Here is a 21,524-nt window from a genome sequence, read left to right as displayed (position 1 = left end):
AATGAGACTAGATTTTGTAAGGCTGCTCAGCATGGGGATTTCTATAGGAGTCAGGGACTCGTGTGACAGAGTGGGGCTGCTTGAGGATGTCCGAGTCAGCATTAAAAGGTGACACCAGTGGGCCGAGTTTAGTAGAGAATTACTGCACCATGAGCTCCCTCTTTATGCCCATCTCATTTGAGAGAGGGAGGGAGCGCTCTACTAGTCCCCCCCATGGCACACCGCCTGCTACTCTGGGAAGGTTCATCATATCAAATCTCACCATATCCTCCAAGCACAGTGGGAAAGAGAGCAGGTGTGGTCACACCATTGTGCAGACGAGGAAAGTGGGGCACAGGGAGGATGAGGGACTTGCCCAGCGAAGAGACGCACCCTGGTGTCTGGGCTGCATCCTGGGCTCCGACACCCTCGCTCACACTGTGTCACTGATCTGGGAAACAGCCTCCACCATAACCAGAATCCTGGTGGTTCACAGCTCGCTGTGCATAATTCATCATTTGTGCTGTATTTCACCCAACTGGTTCTACATTATTTTCCTACAGTTTCTAGAAAGATCCCTCTTACCAATCAAACACATGGTAAGCAGACAGCAGCAAAGCCTTTTTCATTTGACTGAATCATCTGAAATAGAAACTCCAAAATTGGTACAGAGCAATAGGAAAAGTCTAGAGCACTAACATTCCACTTTTTCATCACATTTGAAACTCTGATCTAATTCCAGGTTGCCACTAAAATGCTGAAATGCCAAATGGAAATGATGGTCTTTCATAATGTCATATAAAGTTTCTTTGCATCTGAAATCCTTCAAGCGCCCAAAATCACACATTGTTGGTCACAGTAGCAGAGAAGCAGTGAAGAAGGCAAGTCAGAAGGAGATTAGCAAACAAAGGGCAGAGATGAGACTCTGGCCCCAGAAACGTAGAAATGGAGATAGGCAAAGATGAGAAAATTACAGACAAATTTGGGGCACTTAATATGATTCCAAGGAGTTTTCATGTGTTACGTTAAGAAGCTATCAGCTATTTTAACTGAAAACATACACTATACCTTAGGGGGAAGGACTGCTGAGAAAGAAAATTCATTTGCCTTTGGCAAAGAATAATACTGTGCCACTGTGGGCATCTGGCATTACACCACCAATGTCACAGCCCAAGTGAATTCTTGACAGCACTTAAAGGGACAACTCAGCCCTTTTTACGCCTGAAAATCTAAGTGGGGAACTAATTTCTTAAACTGTTCCTGAGTTATAGTTTCTTTAAAACATTTACTTGCTTTTGCCAGCTATGCTGAATGCCAACTATCTTAACCTTTAAAAACCAACCCGTCACAGATTTCCTCATTAACTTATAAAGGTCTCATTCTCACACACATTCGCACAATCCCATTCTGAATTTTGATATGATTAAATTAAAAATATCTTCCATTGCAAATGCTCTAATCTATTATACATGGATGGGTCAGAAATTATCATGTGTAATGAAAAACTTATGTCACAAATAAAGCCCAACCCAGTTACTGATTTTCGATATGAAACAAAAGTGGGCTTTTCATTTATTGTGGGTGAGGCCATACCACTGGCCCCAATACTTGGTTTCTCTGGAGGCAAAACAGAGGGCTGGTGGCACATTCATGTTTTCGATGTGTCAGTGCAGATCCCCCACCAGCGACAGGAATACTTTTTTTTTTAATCATCCTCTCCTTGAACATTTATAAAAAGAAAAACTATCTACAGTAGTGTATCTTCACTAATAGAAATTTCTTCCCAGATCTATTTCAGAAGGCGTCAAATGATGTTCTTTAAATAAACTATAAATACCCCACGTATTCCTTCATGTTGGGCTGTCCCAACTTCTTACTTTTTCTTTTTTTTGTGTTTTTTTTTTTTTTTTTTTTTGGCAAATTAAAAAGGCGTATGGCTTTTCGCCATTTGTCTGTCTGAGGTTTAGCTTGGTATCCTGCGGTAAAAGTACATGTAGCCCAGGTCTTTGGGGGGCCTTTCTGAGGCACAGACTTTGTGGTCATTGTAGATCACCCATCTGAAAACAAAAAACAGAAACATTTGATGGATTTACAGGAAACTTTACAGAAAAAAGTCATTGCACCATACTTCAAAGAATCAAGATGTTTTAAGAAAACCAAACTCAAGTTTGTCATATAAAAAGGAACAGAAAGGTGGTGGGAAATTATAATTGTTTTTTGTTTTGCTTTTATTCTCAAGCTCAATCAAAAAGCAGTCACTAAAAGAACCTTCAAACATTTTTAAACCCTTCGACCTCATAATTCTATTTGCAGAAATCTCTAGTCTCAGAAATTGAATCAAAGGATTATGTACAATGGTGTTCATTTCAGCCTTAGGTATAAAACTAACTCAAAATCAGAAGTAAATAGCCGTGCAGTGAACTATTCTGCAACTATTGAAATGTCTTCAAAGAATATTTGGTAAAGTGAGAAAATAATCACAATATAATATGTAATGAAAAAAAGCAGTTTATTTTACAAAATTCTATGTATTGTGTACATAATTTAAGCTTTTAGAAAAGTTACAAATACATCTGTATATTTATATGTAGTATGTGTATACAGACATAGACACCCTCTCCCAATGAAAATAATAAAACAAAGAGAAATATATCAAAATACAGACCATGGTTATCTCTAGGCTTATTTTTGTATGTTTTTATACTTTACCAATTCGTGTAATGACTTTTATTGCTTTCTAAATTATGAACTATTTCTCTAAGTATTTTTAAAGGAACTATCATGCTTGGTAATAAAACAAATTCACTATAAATCAAGTCCTTGTGCTAATTATTTTATTAATCACGTGAAGACAAGACTAAAAGATACATCAGAAAGGAACACAGTCGAGTGCCGGGTGAGAACTAATCACGCCTGCAGCACGAGGCCAGGGGAGAGAGGTCAACATCTTACAGGAGAGGCCACAGTTACATGTTTCTGCAGTGTCCACATGGCCCGAACATGGCCTCAAGCAGGAGTGTCAACCCATAGGCAGCTCAGTGGGGAGCTGAAGGAAGAGAAACCAGTGGGCCCTGTGGGGATTCGGGCCAGGGAGAAGGTTCTAAAGAGAGCAGCAGCCTTACATCTCCTATCTCCTATCTCTCTCATTCACAATTCACCACACACCTAACAATTCTACTTAAGAAACCAAGAAACCTACTGCAAGTGCAGTAATGCAAAACACTGGATGTTCAGGGTTGCCAGATAAAACACAGGCTACCCAGTCAAATTTGAATATCAGGTAAGCAATAAGTAATTCTTTGTGTAAGTATGTATGTCCTGTGCAATATTTGAGACACAATTATACTAAAAAAATTATCCATTGTTTATCTGTAATTCAAATGTAATAGAGCATCCAGGTTTTCTTGTTTTGTTGGCTACATCTGGCAAGCCTATGGAAGTTCCAAATAGCACATATATTCTGCTGCAGGATGCATCTTTATTTGGTTTGATGGTTGAGAGTGGCTTTGAATACCAGCTCTGACACAGCTACTTACTTGCTAAGATCAAGCTGTTCAGCCTCCTTAAGCTTTAGTGTTTGATGCGTAAAATAGCTTTAAGAATATATCCTATAAGACCAGTGTGAGAACCAAAGGAGGTAATGTACGAAGCACCTAGCAGAGTGCCTGACACACAGTAGGCATTCAATAAAACACAGAAATCACTTACTATCTAAAGAAGACTCACCTTCCTTCCTTTTTGATGTGGCAAACATAATGGCCACTCATTGTAGATGTCCCCATGTGACTGATGAATGCAAATAATTCGTACACTATGAAAGATGAAACAGCTCAGTTACAAGGCAGCATTTCTAGAAATCAACAGCACTTCTGATCAAAACTGAAAGCCAACAATCGTGTAAATCCAGCGACTGTTTAGATTGAAAGACAAAATCTATTTACCTTGCTATGCCGAAAGTGACACCAAATTCAACCTATGAATTCATAACAAGGCAGGACATAAACAATCAAAGTACAGTGGACATTAAATTCATATCTGGAAGGGTCTAATAATCGCATGGCCCCGTCTGGCGGCCGAGTTCGCGGGTCTTGGCTCTATCACTTCCATGGGGTCGGAGAAGCTGTTATATTTCTCTGAGGCCGTTTTTTCACAGAGATGAAAAATCTACCCACTCCACAAGGTTGTATGAGTTTTAAATGAGCAATTCGGACGAAAATACCATACAAATGTCAGGATTCTGAGAAAGACAGCAGTTCATCATCATCAGAAAGGATAATGCTTCATAATATGCTTCTTGTGGTTTTTGATTTGCTCCTGATTTATATATATATGGGACTAAAAGTCAGGCTTCAAGGAGATATACAGCCTCTTAGAAAGTGCAACTGATGTGTATCCTCTAACAAGTACCTCTTGCCATATAGCACAATGTTCTGTACCAAATTCATGATGAAAAATGAATCTCTCTTCACACACACCCACACCTACCACTACACACAACACACAGGGTTCCATGGACTAGTACCCCCCCACTCTGCAAACTGGTACATATTACAAGACAAGAGAGAGGAGGGGATTAGTAGTTAGTTTTTTTTTTTGAAAAAAAACAATAAAAAATAGACATGTTGTGTCTAAGTAGTAAAAAAAAAAGGGGGCATATATTTTTTTTTTTAAAATCAAATTTCATTTTTTTTTCCAAAGTATTGGCCAGAGAGACCCCCCCCCCCCCCCCCCATTTTCATTCCTCTCTGCTGTTCACCCTAGCTCTCCCCACCTACTCAGCGGTGAATGCGCAGTCTTACTCCCTTCAGCACATTGCACAGTGCTGATCAGCTCTTCTTTCCTCAAATATCTGCCCCCCAGGACGCGACTCTCTAAGTGGTCCAGCTGCCTTCTTGGCTTCCCCTCATCTCCACGACCTTTGAACTTTGGTGTCCTGGGGCTTCGACCTCAGAATTATTTTCTCTTTCCTGACTCTCTCTCTCTGGGTGATCTCATCCAGTCTGATGGCATTAAATGGAATTATTTTCTTAATTTCCAGAATGCTCATTGCTAATATATGGAAACACAAATGAATTTTGTATATTGATCTTGTTTCCCATGACCTTGCTGAACCCATTTATTAGTTCTAACAGTTTTTAGTGGATTCCTTAGGATTTTCTACATACAAAATCATGTCATCTGCAAATAGAGACAGTTTTACTTTTTCCTTGCTAATATGGATGCCTTTTCTTTCTTTTTGTTCCCTGACTGTCTTGACTAGAACTGTAACCTCCTGGTACAATTCTAAGAGCGAACGTCCTAATCTTGTTCCTGATCTGAGGGGATAATGTTAGCTGTGGGGTTTTTTGTAGATGCCCTTTACGAGGTTGAAGAAGTTCCCTTTCATTCCTCGTCTGTTGAGCATTCTCCCCTCAGCCATATACATCACAGTCAATGGCAGTTCCATTCTTCCAATAACTCAGGACAAAAGCTTGACCTCACTTTCACACACCCAGTTCATCAGCAAATCCTGTCCGCATTTCCTTCAGAATATATCCAGAATTCAACCACATCTCACCACATCCATTAGTGACCCCCTCATCCAAGTCACCGGCATCTCTTGTCTGAATTTTTAAAATAGCTTCCTGACTGGGCTCCCTGCTTCCTCCCTTGCCCCCTACCGACTAGTCTCAGTATGACTGTCAGAGTGGCTTTTAAATGGAAATCAAATTGTGGTTATTACTGTCAAAAACCCTCCAGTGGTGCCCTTTATCTCAGAGTAAAATCTTTCTCCTCCAGTGGCCATGAGGTCTCCCCACATCCTCCAACGCACCCCCTCATTTGACTCCAGCTACTCGGGCCTCCTGGCTACTCCTCCAACAACCCAGCATGCTCTGGCCTTCAAACCTTTATATTTATTGTTCCCTCCATCTGAAACTGTTTTTTCAGATGTCATATGACTCATCCCTCGCTTTGTCCAGGTCTGATATCAAATGTCATGTCAGAGGCCCTCCTTCCTGAACCACATTATAAAAGAGCAACTTTCCCTTCTACTCCCACCACCCCCCCCGATCTTGCTTTGCTGCTGTTCATACGGCATGGGGTCACACCTACCATGTCACATACTTACATGTGCATTTATTTATTGTCTATCTCCTTTTATTCCAGGCTAAAATACAGAGCCATAATAACAAGAAGGTTTCTGTTTTGTTTACTGAAATATTCCAGGCACAGAGAACAGAGTTTAGCATGCAGAAGACACTAAGTGTTCACTGAATGTATAAATAAATGAGTGAATGAAGGAATGACTCCCTTCACTCCATTTCCTTACTTGTCCTTATATCATCTTATATTGGATCTGTTTTTATAAACCACCCACCAAAGCATAAATTGGAGTATAAATTAGTGAAGTAATTATTTAAAAGTGAAATGAATCAGAGGAGATTGCTTTTCCTACCATTAACTAGCTACCACAACTGACAACCAAAAATATCCCAGGTTTGAAACCAAAAACCAGGCAAAACCAATTGTGAATGGCAATCACTTTGGCACTTATTTTTTGAAATAGTGATTGAGGGACCCGACCCTACTCTGCCCTCCCTTTTGCCTACTAACACAAATAACTCACCCCTACCCCAGTAAGCAAGAGAGGGTGTGGGCTGATTCTTGACCCTGGTTGGTTTTTAAAGCTCTTTTGGAATAATAATTCTTTATCAAATTACAAATCTTTAGTTAGAGAGATTCTGGTCTCCCAAAATGCAGCTGTTCTCTTTGAATTTTCACGAAATAAAGAGAAGTCAAGGTACCCCAATAAGGCCCCCCACCCAAGGAACTGTCTTCCAAAACAGTGACTTAAATAATTGATCAGAGTATTTAAATGGACACTTCCCACCATAAACCAGGGTCACATCAGGGAATCATTGCTCAGACACTAAAACAAATAGAGAAAAGGATAAATCCATACACCCAACATACCCAAACATGGCATGAAGCTCCCAAAAGCATTTTTCCCCTCTTTGGTTAAAAGCAATTCACATGTATATTCAGAATCATAAAAATAAATTAAAGAAAAAAGATTAGCACACATCTTAGTCCTACAATTAAAATTAACCATGTTTATCAAAATAAGCATCCACCCTATGCATTATTCAAGACCTCCTGCTAGGAACAAAGAGCGAAAGAAAGACTCTCTCTCAACACATTTGCAAACACTCATCAGGTAAGAAATCTCAATTAAGATTGGTTTCCAGAGAAAAAGTCAAGGTGAATAAACCAGAGAGGGAAGCTGCTGCTGATTCTTCTCCAAGTTCCCAGCGGTCCCCTTCTCAAAAAACATCATCATTGCACATACTCCCCCAAAATGTACACACCCCTTTTTATGTAGATAGAAAAGGTAGTATGAGGCAAGGTAAACCATTTTTAAAATATTGACTTTAAACAGAGAAACTTCCAGAATATACTGGAGAAGCTGGACAAAACTGCCTCAGCCACTATGTCCACCATCTGGTGACCAGTGTCTCTCTAAACAGCCAGAATTAAAGTGTCTGAAACTAGCATCCTTCCTCCCTACTTACCTCCCCCCAAAAAAACTTGTCCTTTTTGAGCTTAGGAAAATGTTTCCAACCTTTGTAATATGAAGAATTTTTTAATATCAAAATTTCACCACCAACACGCCCACCCAACATTACAGCGATTGTACTGATTCTATTCTTTGAGAAAGTACTATCAGAAAAGGTATATGAAATGTGGAAAGTAGAACAAGTGGGCAGCATGCCTGCTTATGTCATATCGAAGAATGGCCACCCAAGGATTAGCTAGGGTAGGGACCAGCATACTGCAATGACCCATAGGCCAAATCCGGCCCACAGCCAAGGAGGAAGGGAAGGAGGAGGGAAACTAAAATACGGATGACACGTGTATGATCCACAAATCCTAAAACATTTACTATCTGGTAAAAGAAAAGAGAAAGGTTTGCTGGCCCCGAACTATTGGAATGAATTCAGTTCATCTCATTGCTTATTACCAATTAAAGGTCCCAGCCTTAGTGAAGTTACCTGTTAACTTGTAGATTTTTGTCTGGTAAAGATTAAAAAAAAATTCTGTCCAGTGGAACATACAACCTCAAGGATTTATAGTCCTGATAGACACCAATTTTATATCTAACTCAGCAATCAAACTATCTTTAAATATCCTAGCTTCTCAGATGCTTTTGAATCAGTAATGACCACTAATGGCTTCCCTCATTAGCAAATCAAGGACCATCTAGTACGTGTTCAGTTTACATGTACCTGAAAGTGATGATTTCACCTTTTTGAAAATCATAGTTCCAGCCTCTTCAATAAATGGTGCTGGGAGAATTGGAAAGCCACGTGCAAAAGAATGAAACTGGACTGCTATTTGTCACCATGTACCAAAATTAATTCAAAATGGATCAAAGACTTAAGCATAAGACCTGAAACAATAAACTGCATAAGAAAACTTATGGACCTTGGGTTCAAAGAGCGTTTTATGAATTTGACTCCAAAGGCAAGGGAAGTAAAAGCTAAAATAAATGAATGGGACTATATCAAACTTAAAAGCTTCAGCGCAGCAAAAGAAACCATCGACAAAATAAAGAGGCAACCAACTAAATGGGAGATTTTGGCAATCAGTGCCTCCGACAAGGGGCTAATATCCAAAATATACAAGGAACTCATGCAACTCAACAACCAAAAAACAAACAACCCAATTGAAAAATGGGCAGAGGACCTGAAGAGACATTTCTCCAAAGAGGACATACAAAGGGCAAACAGACATATGAAAAAATGCTCAACATCACTAATCATCAGAGAAATGCAAATAAAAACCACGAGGCATCACCTCACCCCAGTTAGAATGGCTATCATCAACAAGACAAATAGTAACAAGTGTTGGAGAGGCTGTGGAGAAAAAGGAACCCTCATACACTGTTGGTGGGAATGTGGACTGGTGCAGCCGTTATGGAAGGCAGTGTGGAGGTTCCTCAAAAAATTACAAATAGAATTACCATATGACCCAGCAATCCCTCTCCTGGGTATCTACCCAAAAAATCTGAAAACATTTATACATAAAGACACGTGTGCTCCAATGTTCATTGCAGCTTTGTTTACCGTGGCCAAGAAATGGAAACAATCAAAATGTCCTTCGATAGATGAATGGATAAAGAAGTTGTGGTGTATATATATATATATACACAATGGAATACTATTCGGTGGTAAGAAAAGATGATATAGGAACATTTGTGACAACATGGTTGGATCTTGAGAGTGTAATGCTGAGCGAAACAAGTCAGACAGAAAAAGCAGAGAACCATATGATTTCACTGATATGTGGTATAGAAACCAAAAACAACAAAAGAACAAGACAAACAAATGAGAAACAAAAACTCATAGACACAGACAATAGTTTAGTGGTTACCAGAGGGTAAGAGGGGAGGAGGGTGGGAGATGAGGGTAAAGGGGATCAAATATATGGTGATGGAAGGAGAACTGACTCTGGGTGGTGAACACACAATGGGATTTATAGATGATGTATTACAGAATTGTACACCTGAAATCTATGTAACTTTACTAACAATTGTCACCCCAATAAACTTTAATTTAAAAAAAAGAAAAAAGAAAAAGAAAATCATAGTTCAACAATACATAGTGACCAAAAGCAACTCTACACTCAGGAGTGCAGTTAAATTTATATTTTAGAAACCACGGCAGCCACTACACATATTTGAAAACCAGCAGTATTTTGCAAGGGTTAGACACCTTAACCAGTCTACAAGAGAGTGCTCAAAACATAGAAACACCAAAAAGACTCCCCGAAATAACCACTAAGACCCCAGCAGCTCCGCAGCCCTCTGGTGAGAAACCCAAACTGAGTTTTCCAACTGAATCTTCCTAACTTGAATAAATTGTTTCCTTACCCATCCCTAACTCCTTCTGTACAACAAAGGGGAAAATATCATCCCCAGTTCACTAAAATTTGACTCACAAACACTCTACATCTACAAGTAATTTCCACCCCCAACAGTTTGATTTAGAAAACTTCTCAGTTCCCAAAAAGAAAGAGGATTTGGGGAAATCAGTGACAGTTTAAGGCAGCTGACAACATGGCCAGACTCTTAAAGGATCTATAAATTGCCTTCCCAGCCCCAGCCGGCTCAAAATTACCAATCCCTCTTGACTTCTCTTCTTTATACTGCCTAAGACTCCAACTAGCAAATAACTCCCTCTGAACTTAACAGTCCTCAGTCATTCATACTTTAGTATAAATTAGTTTATTCCACGGAGTAGTTTTTTCTTAACTTCTAATAACACCACTGGGGGGGGGAGGCGGGGGAGGGGGAACAAACAAACAGGTGTTGGAGTGGGATGAGCTCCGACGCATTAAGTGTGTGTGGCTTTCAAGTGGACCCCTGGTGCTTAGCTCCCCTGTGTGGCTGCACCTCCTGCTGTTCAGATCCTTTTGGGGCGGCCCAGCACGTTGGGAGCCCCACCATTACGTAAACGAAATGTCTCTCTGCACCCCTTGCTGGAAAATCTCAGCTGCAGCAGAAGATGTCTGAACCCCTCTGGCGATGAGGCTGAAGGGCCCAGGCAGGCTTTGAGTAATCACAGCCTAATCACGTTGTAATTACATTGGCAATCAGTGAGTTCTCTTTTAAAAAAAAATTAAACTGTCATTAAATGCAACACAGAAACAGAAATGGTTTTGCAAACGGCAGAAGCCCAGATAGGTCAGACTGAAGGTCTGATTTCCCACTGTTTTGAAATTTTTAAAAATGCAACGGAGAGTTAGGCGCTAGCCCTAAAATGCTGATAAATGGTGCCTTCTGAAAAATAGACTCCTGCCTCCATTCCAATATAGAAAATCTAAAGTAAGATGACTCAACAGGGGGTAAAGGAGGAAGTGCACAGGCTTCAAAATCAGACAGACCTAAATTCCAAGCTGGTTCTGCCACCAGAAGCCACGTACCTTGTGGGAGCCACCATCTCCTCATCGGAACACCCTGCTATAAGGAGTAGAAGATGCGGTTGATAAAGACCAGCTACTATTTCACCAAGTGTTAGTAGCACTAACCTTTGTAAGCAAATGAGGTAACATTTAAATAAAAGAGTTTCATGCAATGACATTACTTACTCATACAAAAAGATGGCCATTGTGATTTTTAATTAACATTGTCCCTAAAGAAAGAATTTGATACGAATGCTTCTTTAATCCCTGTCCTTGTAATAATCGGTTTTCCAATTGTGGGGACAGAGCCAGGAGAGCAGTTTCCAGGCTCTCAGCCCCACGTAGAAAAGTGCTGGCTCAGGTAGTAGCCATCAGCTGTGATTGGATGGCCGTCAGCTGTAACCAGGGAGCCACTGGCCACGAATCTAACTGCCGTGGCTACACTAGCAGCAAATGGGGGCTAGCAAGAAGATGGTGGCTGAGCTAGCAGGAGCGGATTGCAGCTAGCAAGGGGTTGGTTGGCAGAGAAGCAGACGGCAGGTTGCAGAGTGTGTGGCTCCTGCTTCCTGTGTCCCCAACCCAGCCACCACCGAGACTATAGTGGTATGACTCCCCTATCCATGGCTCCATGGGTGTTCCTTTTTGGCCTCACCATATCCTACGTTGTTATGTGGGGAGCGGGAGCTGAGACCCGCCTGTCACCCTGCATGACATCAATTCAAACACCAAACCTGTCATTATTTTTAGTGTGAAGCTGGTTTAGTCAGGTCCTAGCCACTGTCCTCCTCCTTAAGACAACAGTAACCTAATCTTGCTTTTAAGGTGTGGTCCTCAAATTTAAACTGAATTAGAAGCACTTGGAAGGCCTGCTAAAACAGATGGCTATGCCCGCCCCCAGAGGTCCTAATTCAGTAGGTCTGGGTGGGGCTCAAGAATTCACATTTCTAACAAATTCGTAAGTGATGCTGATTCTGCTGGTCCAGGACCACACCTGAACCTGAGTGCCTGAGCGAGGGAGGAAGAGGTCTCCACCCTCAGGCTCCATGCGTGGGGCCGTAACCAGGGGAGGGGAGGGCACATGCCTGAGTCTCAGATTCTCAGGAGCTTTGCTGAGAACTCTGGGACAAGACTTCCTGCTGGACTTTAACCTGGAAAGATACAGCTGTAGGAGGCACTGACAGGCCATCAGGGAAAGCCTGTCTGAGACTGGAACGACTCCAAAGGAAGCAGAGGGCTGCATCCAGGTCAAAGGGTTTGAGTCCAGCAGTCAAGGGCATGCCTGGAGTCAAATCTCCCTCGGTCTTTTCAGTTTGTGTGACACTATGTTTCCTTTATTGCTTAGACAAGTTTGGCTCAGCTTTCCTGCCACTTACAACAAAACCCTGAAAACTGAGGTTGTTGGTTTTATTTGGTTGGTTTGCCAGTCTGTCTGTCTGTTTTGGTTCTCCATTGTGTTCCTAAATAGCAATTACCCTTACTTAAAAAAAAAAAAAAAAACAAAGGTAAAAAGCAATGACCTATAGAGAATACACATCTCTCCCAGTTAACCTACCAATTTAATATAACTCTAATCAAATCCCTGCAGAATGGCCAATTACAAGAGCAGGAACTTTCTAAAATTCAGTAGTAATAATTTAGAAAATAAAATGGGGGGAAAATTATTCATAAGTAACTTTATTCATCAGAAAATATATTCATCAGAAAATATACCTTATTCATCAGAAAATATACTTCTGGAAAGTGACTAAACTAGTAATGCACAGAATGTTTATAAAGAAAACCATACAGCTTTGCAGGGGTTGGGAGACGGGGAAAAACATGAATCAAAGGAAAAGGATAACATGTTTCTGGTGAGAAAAACTCAATATTGTAAATCTGCCAGGTATTCCCAAACTAACAGATAATTCGTGAAACTCATACACATCAACACAAAAAATAAAAATAAAAAGCTGAAAGCCTCAATAAAAATGGGAAAATGGGCCAAAGAAATGAAGAAGCAATTAACACAAGAAGAAAAACAACTAAGCAATAAAGACATGAAAAAATATGAAGCATGCTTAGCCCGACAGCACTGCTGGGAGGGACCGGCAACAGCAGAGACACCACTGCTGCATTGCTAGGGGTACGGTAATAATCTGTGTCAAAACCTCAAAAATACGCAGTTTTGACTCAAGAACTTCACTTCTTGAAAGCTACCCTAAGGAAATAATCAAATGAAGGCCCAAGAATTTTTATTACAGCATTATTTTTAATAGAGAAGTAAGAAAGGGGAAAAAACTAAAATGTGAACAAGTGTTTATTACCTGGATAGGGATTAAAAGAGGAAATTGTTGAACTTCTGTGAACAGAATTCATCCTTTAAGAATTTTTAAAAATCACTGCTGTCATCTTCTGAATGTGCAAATAGCCCCATGATTTGAAACTCTTTCTATAATCATTTTTTTTATTTAAATAATAACTAGTTGGCCTAAAATTAGGTATATAAATTATGGTATACTTATACAATGGACTATTAATATATGTTCAATGATCTAGACTTACATATATGTATACCCACAGTTATGGGGAAAGCAGGCTATAAAATAACATGTATAGAATAGAATGTTATATATTTTATAAATATATATTTATATTAATTTTTATATATTTGCATAGAAAGGTCTAAAGAATATACACAAAACATTAACAGTGGTTATGACTGGGTAATAGGATTGTTGAGCCTTTATTTTCCTCTTTTCATACGTGTATATCTATATTTTCTCAAGTTGCTAAAATTATTATATATCCTTTTAATTAGAAGAAAAAATAAACAATATAAATGTTAATTTTTTAGAAGGAAGAAGAGAGAAGTGACTGACACATGTGTTCAGGTGCTAATGCAATAAAGTACAAGAAATCCTATTTTTCCTTTCCTGTGATATATGCAATGTAACACAAAACAGTACAATGCCAATTCCCCCATATGGCACTTAGTGGAGGCAGCAAAAAAAATACTGTTCCTATGACCCCTGGCATTCATCTAATTCTTCATTCAATCACCCATTTGCTGATCACCTCCCATGGGCCATGCACAGTGATGGAAAGGTTACTTTAAAAATATCTGTTCTCAGTGTGGAGGTTCCTCAAAAAATTACGAATAGAATTACCATATGACCCAGCAATCCCTCTCCTGGGTATCTACCCAAAAAATCTGAAAACATTTATACATAAAGACACATGTGCTCAATGTTCATTGCAGCTTTGTTTACGGTGGCCAAGACATGGAAACAACCAAAATGTCCTTTGATAGATGAATGGATAAAGAAGTTGTGGTGTATATACACAATGGAATACTATTCGGCGGTAAGAAAAGATGATATAGGAACACTTGTGACAACATGGATGGATCTTGAGAGTGTAATGCTAAGCGAAGTAGTCAGACAGAAAAAGCAGAGAACCATATGATTTCACTGATATGTGGTATAGAAACCAAAAACAACAAAAGAACAAGGCAAACAAATGAGAAACAAAAACTCATAGACACAGACAATAGTTTAGTGGTTACCAGAGGGTAAGGGGGGTGGGGGGTGGGAGATGAGGGTAAGGGGGATCAAATATATGGTGATGGAAGGAGAACTGACTCTGGGTGGTGAACACACAATGGGATTTATAGATGATGTATTTACAGAATTGTACACCTGAAATCTATGTAACTTTACTAACAATTGTCACCCCAATAAATTTTTAAAAATGCCTGTTCTATAAAATCAGATGTAAAATGTATTTGTTGAATTAGGGAGGTTTATGTTTTTTAGTTTTTCATAATTAAAATGTTCACTGCCCTTAGATTCTGAACATCCTGTATGATTTCTCATAGTACATCACTGTCTCTTTCCCCACCCTCACCCACAAGTACTCTAACTTTGGGGACAACGAGGAGTAAGGCCACAGAGTTTGGCCCACAGTGCCTTAAAATAAAGGGTGTTTGAAAGCATTATCATGACAGGCTATTCAAGGACGCAACTCAAAAACCAGTAGTGCCAGGAATATCCGCAGATTGCTCTGGGTTCGGTAAGCCCAAAAAGATGATGTGGCCGTTCCATATCATTAATGACCATCTTGCAAAAAGTGGTTGATCCCTCCAAGCTCCATCAGAAGACGGAAAACCCTAATGATCAGACTCTCCCTCCCTCTGCAGCCAAATATCTTGGCAGCTTTACAATGGCCCCATCTTGTGGATTATTCCTTCTGCGCGAAGAACTCACCATCCCCAAAGAAAAGTCCATTACAGAGAGTCAAAGAAGCACTGAACTGGTGGACATGTAATACATAACAAATCCTGCTCATGAATTATTGAGTAATTTGTCCCTTACAGCTTTTAATATTTTAGGCAAGCCATTGATTTGTGAAAAGTAATACAAGACCCTTTAGATGAGTATGGAAGTTGGGATAACTATACCTCATCCTTTTCTTACCTAGATGGAATAAAACAGTTTTAGTGAAGAAATTCCTGTTTTATATAAAAGAAGAAGAAAGTTTCCCTCCCATCTTCTCTCTCTAGAGCTAGGTCAATATACACATACTAGGTCTGACCATCAACGAGTAGAGCTACAGCTGGATGAATATAGGAACAAATGCTGCTAATGTAAATTGAAATAAATCCAATTATTTTTTTACTTGGTACTTTCTATGTGCTGGACACTATGCCATTTATAAAAGTAAAATGGCCTCTGTCCTCCAGAGGCTTCCAGTCAAACTAGAGACACAGATATTTACATAAACAATTTTATCATAAGATGAAGTTGATACCTCTAATAACAGAAACAGAAACACTGTGTTATCGTGGCCCCCGGGACAGACTCTGGGGCAGACTGCCTGGCTTGGAATTCTGGTTCTACCCATCACTAGTTATGTGACCTTGACAATTAATCTTCTTTAGCTCAGTTTCTTCATCTGTAAATTCTACCTCTCGGGTTACTATGAGGATTAAGACGGCACAAACGGAAGTACTGTTAATGTCGATCTAATCATTACTAGCACGTGAGGTAAGGATGGACTGAGTATGGCAAGGACCTGGCAGAACCGTCCAGAGAAATGGCATCTGTGGCCAAGTTCTGAACCGTGGTAAGGATTTCACAAGTCAGGACAGAGGAGCATTTCACAAGTAAGGATTAACCTGAGCAAACACCTGGAAGTAGCAAGAAGAAGGTCAGTAACAGCTGAGTGGGCTGATGCTATAGGGTGGGGGGGGCGGGTGCAGAAGAAATGACACTGAGATAAGGCAGGCTGGCGTCTGACTGGAGGAGGCGATGAATGCCGGGCTAAAGAGCCTGAACATTATTCTATAGGCAATGACAATCCAAGAGACAGGGTATCACCATGATGAAGAACATGGATTCTGGGTTTGAAGCTCAGCTCCTTCAGAGCTGTGTGACCTCAGTCAGGCAAGGTACCTAATCTTTCCGTGCCTGTTTTCTCACTTGTAAAATGGGTGCACTGAGAATTAAATGACTTTATATGCAAAGTGCTTAGAACAGTGTCTGGCGTGTAGTGACATGGATAAACGTTGGCTTAGAGAAAAGGCAGAACACTGGCCTATGGCACCTCTTCCTGCAATCCTGACAGCCCTTCCGAAAATGATCAGCCGTTGGTATGGGCAACGACAGGGTCAAGGCTAGCACACTGCTTTTCAAGTGCTCAAAAAATACCACCGTGAAATCACATGTTCTCTTTTGGACAAAAACTTCCATGGTCCATGAAAAAATTTTATCTCAAAGGACAGACAAAGTCAAAGCTGGAGCTAAATGAGCACACACACTACCAGGCAACACGACTCAGTTTGTCCAAGACTTTGTCAGATGGCCATGCAAAGTAGCAAACTGCACCATTCATAAGATGGGATCTGTGCTGACTGCAGGATGATGGCCACGGCTGTGCTCTGAGTGGTGGGAGGAAGGGCATGAGCCCAGCATACAGTCACAATGGCTCAGGCAACCCCTCAGGCAAGAACTTACTTCCAGATCCGTCCTTGACTCGAGGCCCTTCAGGCTTGGCCTCCGAAATAATGTTGGCGTTGGCGTTATTCTCCATCTCGACCACGAAGTCACTGTCCTCCTCAAACTCAGGGTGGCTGAAGATCCAATCCAGGGCTCTTTCCAGGTTACTATCCTAATAAAACAAAACGTTTTTACAATGTATGCAGTCCCAGGTCTCATTATATCCTGACCGTTTGAACCAGAATGTCAAGCAGCGAGGGCAGGAGGTCTGGATTCATTAGTCCTAACTGCCTGAGAAAGAAGCTCTGACTCTGCATATGAAACGCACTTGGCATTCTGCAAGTCTCCCAATCGAGGTCTGTAACAAGATTCACTGGAAAACAGTTCTGAGCAGATCAGCATTCCAAAGCCCATATCAGCGTTAGCTCAGCATTTCTGTAGGCTGATAATGATAATGACGGGGTACAGAATGCCAAAGAATATGACATTTGTTGGAGTGCAGCCCTTTTCTAAGGCCACAGTAATTGCACACATTACATTCTCTGCCAACTTTATTTTCTGCAGATAACCATGCAAGGTGGAGGGGTACCAACGTTAGTGCTGTATTAGTGTCTCTTCTCCCCAAATGTTGGCAGAATGGTTTAACTGCAGTAGAGACAAGATTAATGCCTCGATTAATGATGACAACACTGGGTAAATTATTTTAAGCCGAACTCTGTGCAGTTCATACCAATGGACCATAAAAACATTTCCATCTCCCCCTGTTTGTGAGATCACTGGTAGGGTAAAGAATTTGTTCAGACATAGAATCTCCAATGAAACAGCCAGGGAAGTAAACTAAGTGGGGCATAAGCAAGTATCCTGAGTAAAACAAACACTGTTTGAGATATTTCAAGCATTTTAACAGGAAACAGATTGTTCCAGCCACATTCCCATGAGCCAGTCGAGAGCTCCCATGACCTCAGCAATGCAACCCAGCAGGCAACCAGTCAGGACAGGCAAGAAGGAATTGGTAGCAGACAACCACTCAAAGGAAGGATGAGTTAAAAAAAAAAAAAAAAAAAAAAGGACTTTCCCTCACTATTAAACAGATATTTGCACTGCAAAAGGAAGATTTCTAACTCTGACTCTGCTCTAGTTTCATGGTCCCTCATCTCCCGACAGTATCTAAAAGTTCATGAATACTGGAAGAACCTTCTCTCTCTGCAGAGAGAAACAGAAGCAGAGAATTCCAAGGAGCTATTCAGTCTTCTCTATGGACTTTTGAGGGTCATTTCTACAAGATCTTGGTATCAGAAAAACATAATTTCTCCTAAAGAACTGGCTTATTGAGCACAGACTCTCACCCATCCCTCTCTGCTGTATAGCCACAAGCAAGCTCCAAGTCAAATCTCTGACCCTCTGCCAATAAACATTAAAATGATATGGAGTTTCTTTCAGTTTGGTCATCTTGCCCCAGCTGTAATATCTCCCTATTTTTTTCTTATCTCTCTATTCTTAAGCTCTTTGTATGATTCCCTCAATCATTGATTTGAGCTTTATATATACTCTATGCAAATAAATTCCTGTGGGCCATGGTGGGGTATAGAGTGAGGCAAACATGACCCAAAATGACCAATGGACATTGGAAAGTCTCAGTTGCTTCCGGCAGAAATACAAACCACTCCCCTAAGAGGAGGGTATCCACACACAGTCTCTCATGCTTACCGTCGCTCGTAGCGCCTGAACAGCCTGAGTTCGATGGAATCCCATGGAGGTAATGATAGCTACAATCTCCTCGGGAGGCTGGTTATCCAACCCAGTAGCACCAAAAAGAGAGGCTCCAACAGAAGCTGCTCCTCCATAACCGGGCATGGTCAACGGTTCAGCAAAATCTGGGGGAAATAATCACACTTAGGCTTTTTTCTTTTTTTGGTCTTGAAATAAACACTTCTGAGTTAAAAAGTATAAGTACCGAGAAAGTTACAATAATCAAGACAGTCGGTACTGGCATAAACATACAGATAAACATACAGATCAATCAAACAGAATTGAGAGAAATAAACCCACACTGATTTTCAACAAGGGTACCAAGACCATTCAATGGGTAGAGAACAGTCTTCTCAGCAAATGGTGCTCAATTACATATTCACATGCAAAAGAATGAAGGTAGACCCCTACCTCACACCATATACAAAAATTAACTCAAAATGGATCTCTGACCTAAACGTAAGAGCTAAAACTATAAAATCCTACGAGGAAAACACATGAGTAAGCACATCTTTGTGACCTTGGGTTAGGTAATGGTTTCTTAGATATGACACCAAAAGCATAAATGACAAAAGAAAAAAAAAACAGATAAACTTGATCAAAATTAAAAACTTTTGTGCTTCCAAAAACACCACCAAGAGAGTGAAGACAGCCCACAGAATGGGAGAAAATATTTCCAAATCATATAGCTAAGATATTTGTATTCAGAATATTAAAAAGAACTTTCAGAACTCAACAATAAAAAGACATATAACCTCATTAAAAATAGGCAAAGTATTTGAATAGATATTTCTCCAAAGATATATAAGTGACCAATAACATGAAAGGATGCTCTATATCACTCACCATTAGGATAATGCAAATCAAAACTACAATGAGATACCACTTCACATCTACTGAAGTGGCTGTAATAAAAACAATAATAATAAGGGTTGGTGAAGATATGGAGAACCCTCATACATTGCCGGTGGAATGTAAAATGGTGCAGACACTGTTGAAAACAATTTGGCAGTTCCTCAAAAAGTTAAACATAGAGTTACCATATGACAAAGCAACTCCACTCAAGGGAAATGAAAACATGTGTCCACACAAAAATTTGTACATTTATAGCCACATTATTCATAATAGCTAAAAAGTGGAAACAACCCAAATGTCCATCAATTGATAAAAGGATAAATAAAATGTAGTGTGTCCATATAGTAAAATATTATTCAGCCACAAGAAAGAAGTACTGATATATGCTACAACATAGGTGAACCTTGAAAGCATTATGCTAAGTGGTAGAAACCAGACACAAAAGATCTCATATTGTATGATTCCATTCATATGAAATGCCCAAAATAGGCAACTCCATCGAGCCAGAAAGTAGATTAGTGGTTGTCAGAGTCTAGAGAGAGCAGGGGGATGGAAAGTGACTGCTAATGTGTACAGGATTTTTTGGGGGGAGACAAAACTGTTCTAAAATTAGATAGTGGTGAAAGTTGTACAACTCTGTAAATTTACTAAAAACCATTGAAATGTACACTTTAAATGGACGAATTGTCTTAATAAAGTAGATCAAAGTAAAAGCTAACTAAAACATTTTTCATGCACATTTTTCTATATCAAGTCCTCATCATCTCCTAGCTACAAGTATATCCCACATCTTTCCAGTGGTCTTTCTGCCACTGATTTATATACACGTTAAAAGGTGAGTTATGTCTCAGTAAAGTTGTTATTAAAAAAGAGAGAGAGAAAAGAGAAACATTGTGACTTTGCTATACAGGCAACGGTAGCCCCCGGGCCCCCATCACCACGGCAGATTATGAGCTAAAAAGTCATTTTCTGGTACACATTCAGAGGACATGGAAGTATCAAGGCTTAGTATCACTGACAACTGCATCGGACTCCAACCACCCCACTTTCCCACCGCCTACCTGGCTCTTCCATGTGAACGATGATCCAGTTAAAGGCCACCTCGGCTCCCATATTTCCAGTAAAGTACACGGCCTTCCGACACGCTTCTAGAGGGAAACCCATCTCGGCCAACTGCATCACTGACGACTCGTCGATGTCTGATGCTACAGAGCACAACAGAATATTCTGCTGTAGAAAAGTAAACTCTCTTTCTTCTTGTCTTAGCTTCTCTTCACCCCTTTATCCACATGCTAGCCAAAGAAAGTGCTATGTTGTTTGGTGTGCAAATGGTAGTTTAACTTTGTTTTGTTTTATGCCATCCAAATATTAAGCTGTTTGAGTTGACCTAAATCTTGACCTCAGTAGAAACCATAATAATTACCTGGACAACCCAAGCCCTGAAAAACAACTGTCTAATTTCATATGGGGAGATTTAGTGTATTTCCAGAACCGTTTCAGCCTCTGAGATCGTACTCAAGACCTTTACAGATGCCTCGCCTATGACTGAAATTTGAAGAGAAAAGCATTAGCTACAGGCCAAAAAGCCAGTTCCTTAAAGCTCACAGGAAGTGACAGCAGGCTTTCAGGGCTATCAGCAATCAAAAGAAGTAATCAACCCTGGGAAATGGAGAGCCCAAATGTTAAGTACAGTAGAAAAAAATGTTTTTCAATTGTGTACGTTTAAGATATTAAAAAGGATAGCTTTACAAACCTAACTTGGGCTTGGACACTGAGGGTTTGTTTCTTTCATTTTCATAATAATATATAGATATTGGTAGAGATGTGTGTATATGTGTGCATAAATATATATGTATGTATACAAGTATATATGTATACATATAAGCACATATGTATATGTATATACATGTACATTATATGTACATACAAATTTATAATTATGTATATATACATATATGTATACATACACATGTGTGTATATGTATGTATGTATACAGACCTATAGGCTTGTATATATATGTT

General features: G+C 40.0%; 1 protein-coding gene across 2 annotated transcripts in view; it reads right to left on the bottom strand.

Annotated features, from left to right (window-relative positions):
• Positions 1-1,696: 1,696 nt before the first annotated feature.
• USP13 (ubiquitin specific peptidase 13) overlaps positions 1,697-21,524 on the bottom strand; it is a 101,424-nt gene continuing 81,596 nt past the window's right edge. The window contains exons 16-20 of one of the 2 annotated variants that reach the window (XM_074328294.1): positions 20,564-20,707; positions 18,606-18,772; positions 16,917-17,070; positions 3,706-3,790; positions 1,697-2,036 (exon numbers count right to left, since the gene is read on the bottom strand). In XM_074328294.1, the coding sequence (XP_074184395.1) occupies positions 1,943-2,036; positions 3,706-3,790; positions 16,917-17,070; positions 18,606-18,772; positions 20,564-20,707 (644 nt within the window). In that variant the 3' untranslated portion in view covers positions 1,697-1,942. The remainder of the gene's footprint in view (positions 2,037-3,705; positions 3,791-16,916; positions 17,071-18,605; positions 18,773-20,563; positions 20,708-21,524) is intronic. The other variant, XM_019751835.2, reaches the window with a different exon arrangement.

This window comes from Rhinolophus sinicus, linkage group LG01 (assembly GCF_036562045.2).
Source record: "Rhinolophus sinicus isolate RSC01 linkage group LG01, ASM3656204v1, whole genome shotgun sequence".
Taxonomy (NCBI): Eukaryota; Metazoa; Chordata; class Mammalia; order Chiroptera; family Rhinolophidae; genus Rhinolophus; species Rhinolophus sinicus.
This window is presented reverse-complemented; position numbering and strand designations above follow the sequence as displayed.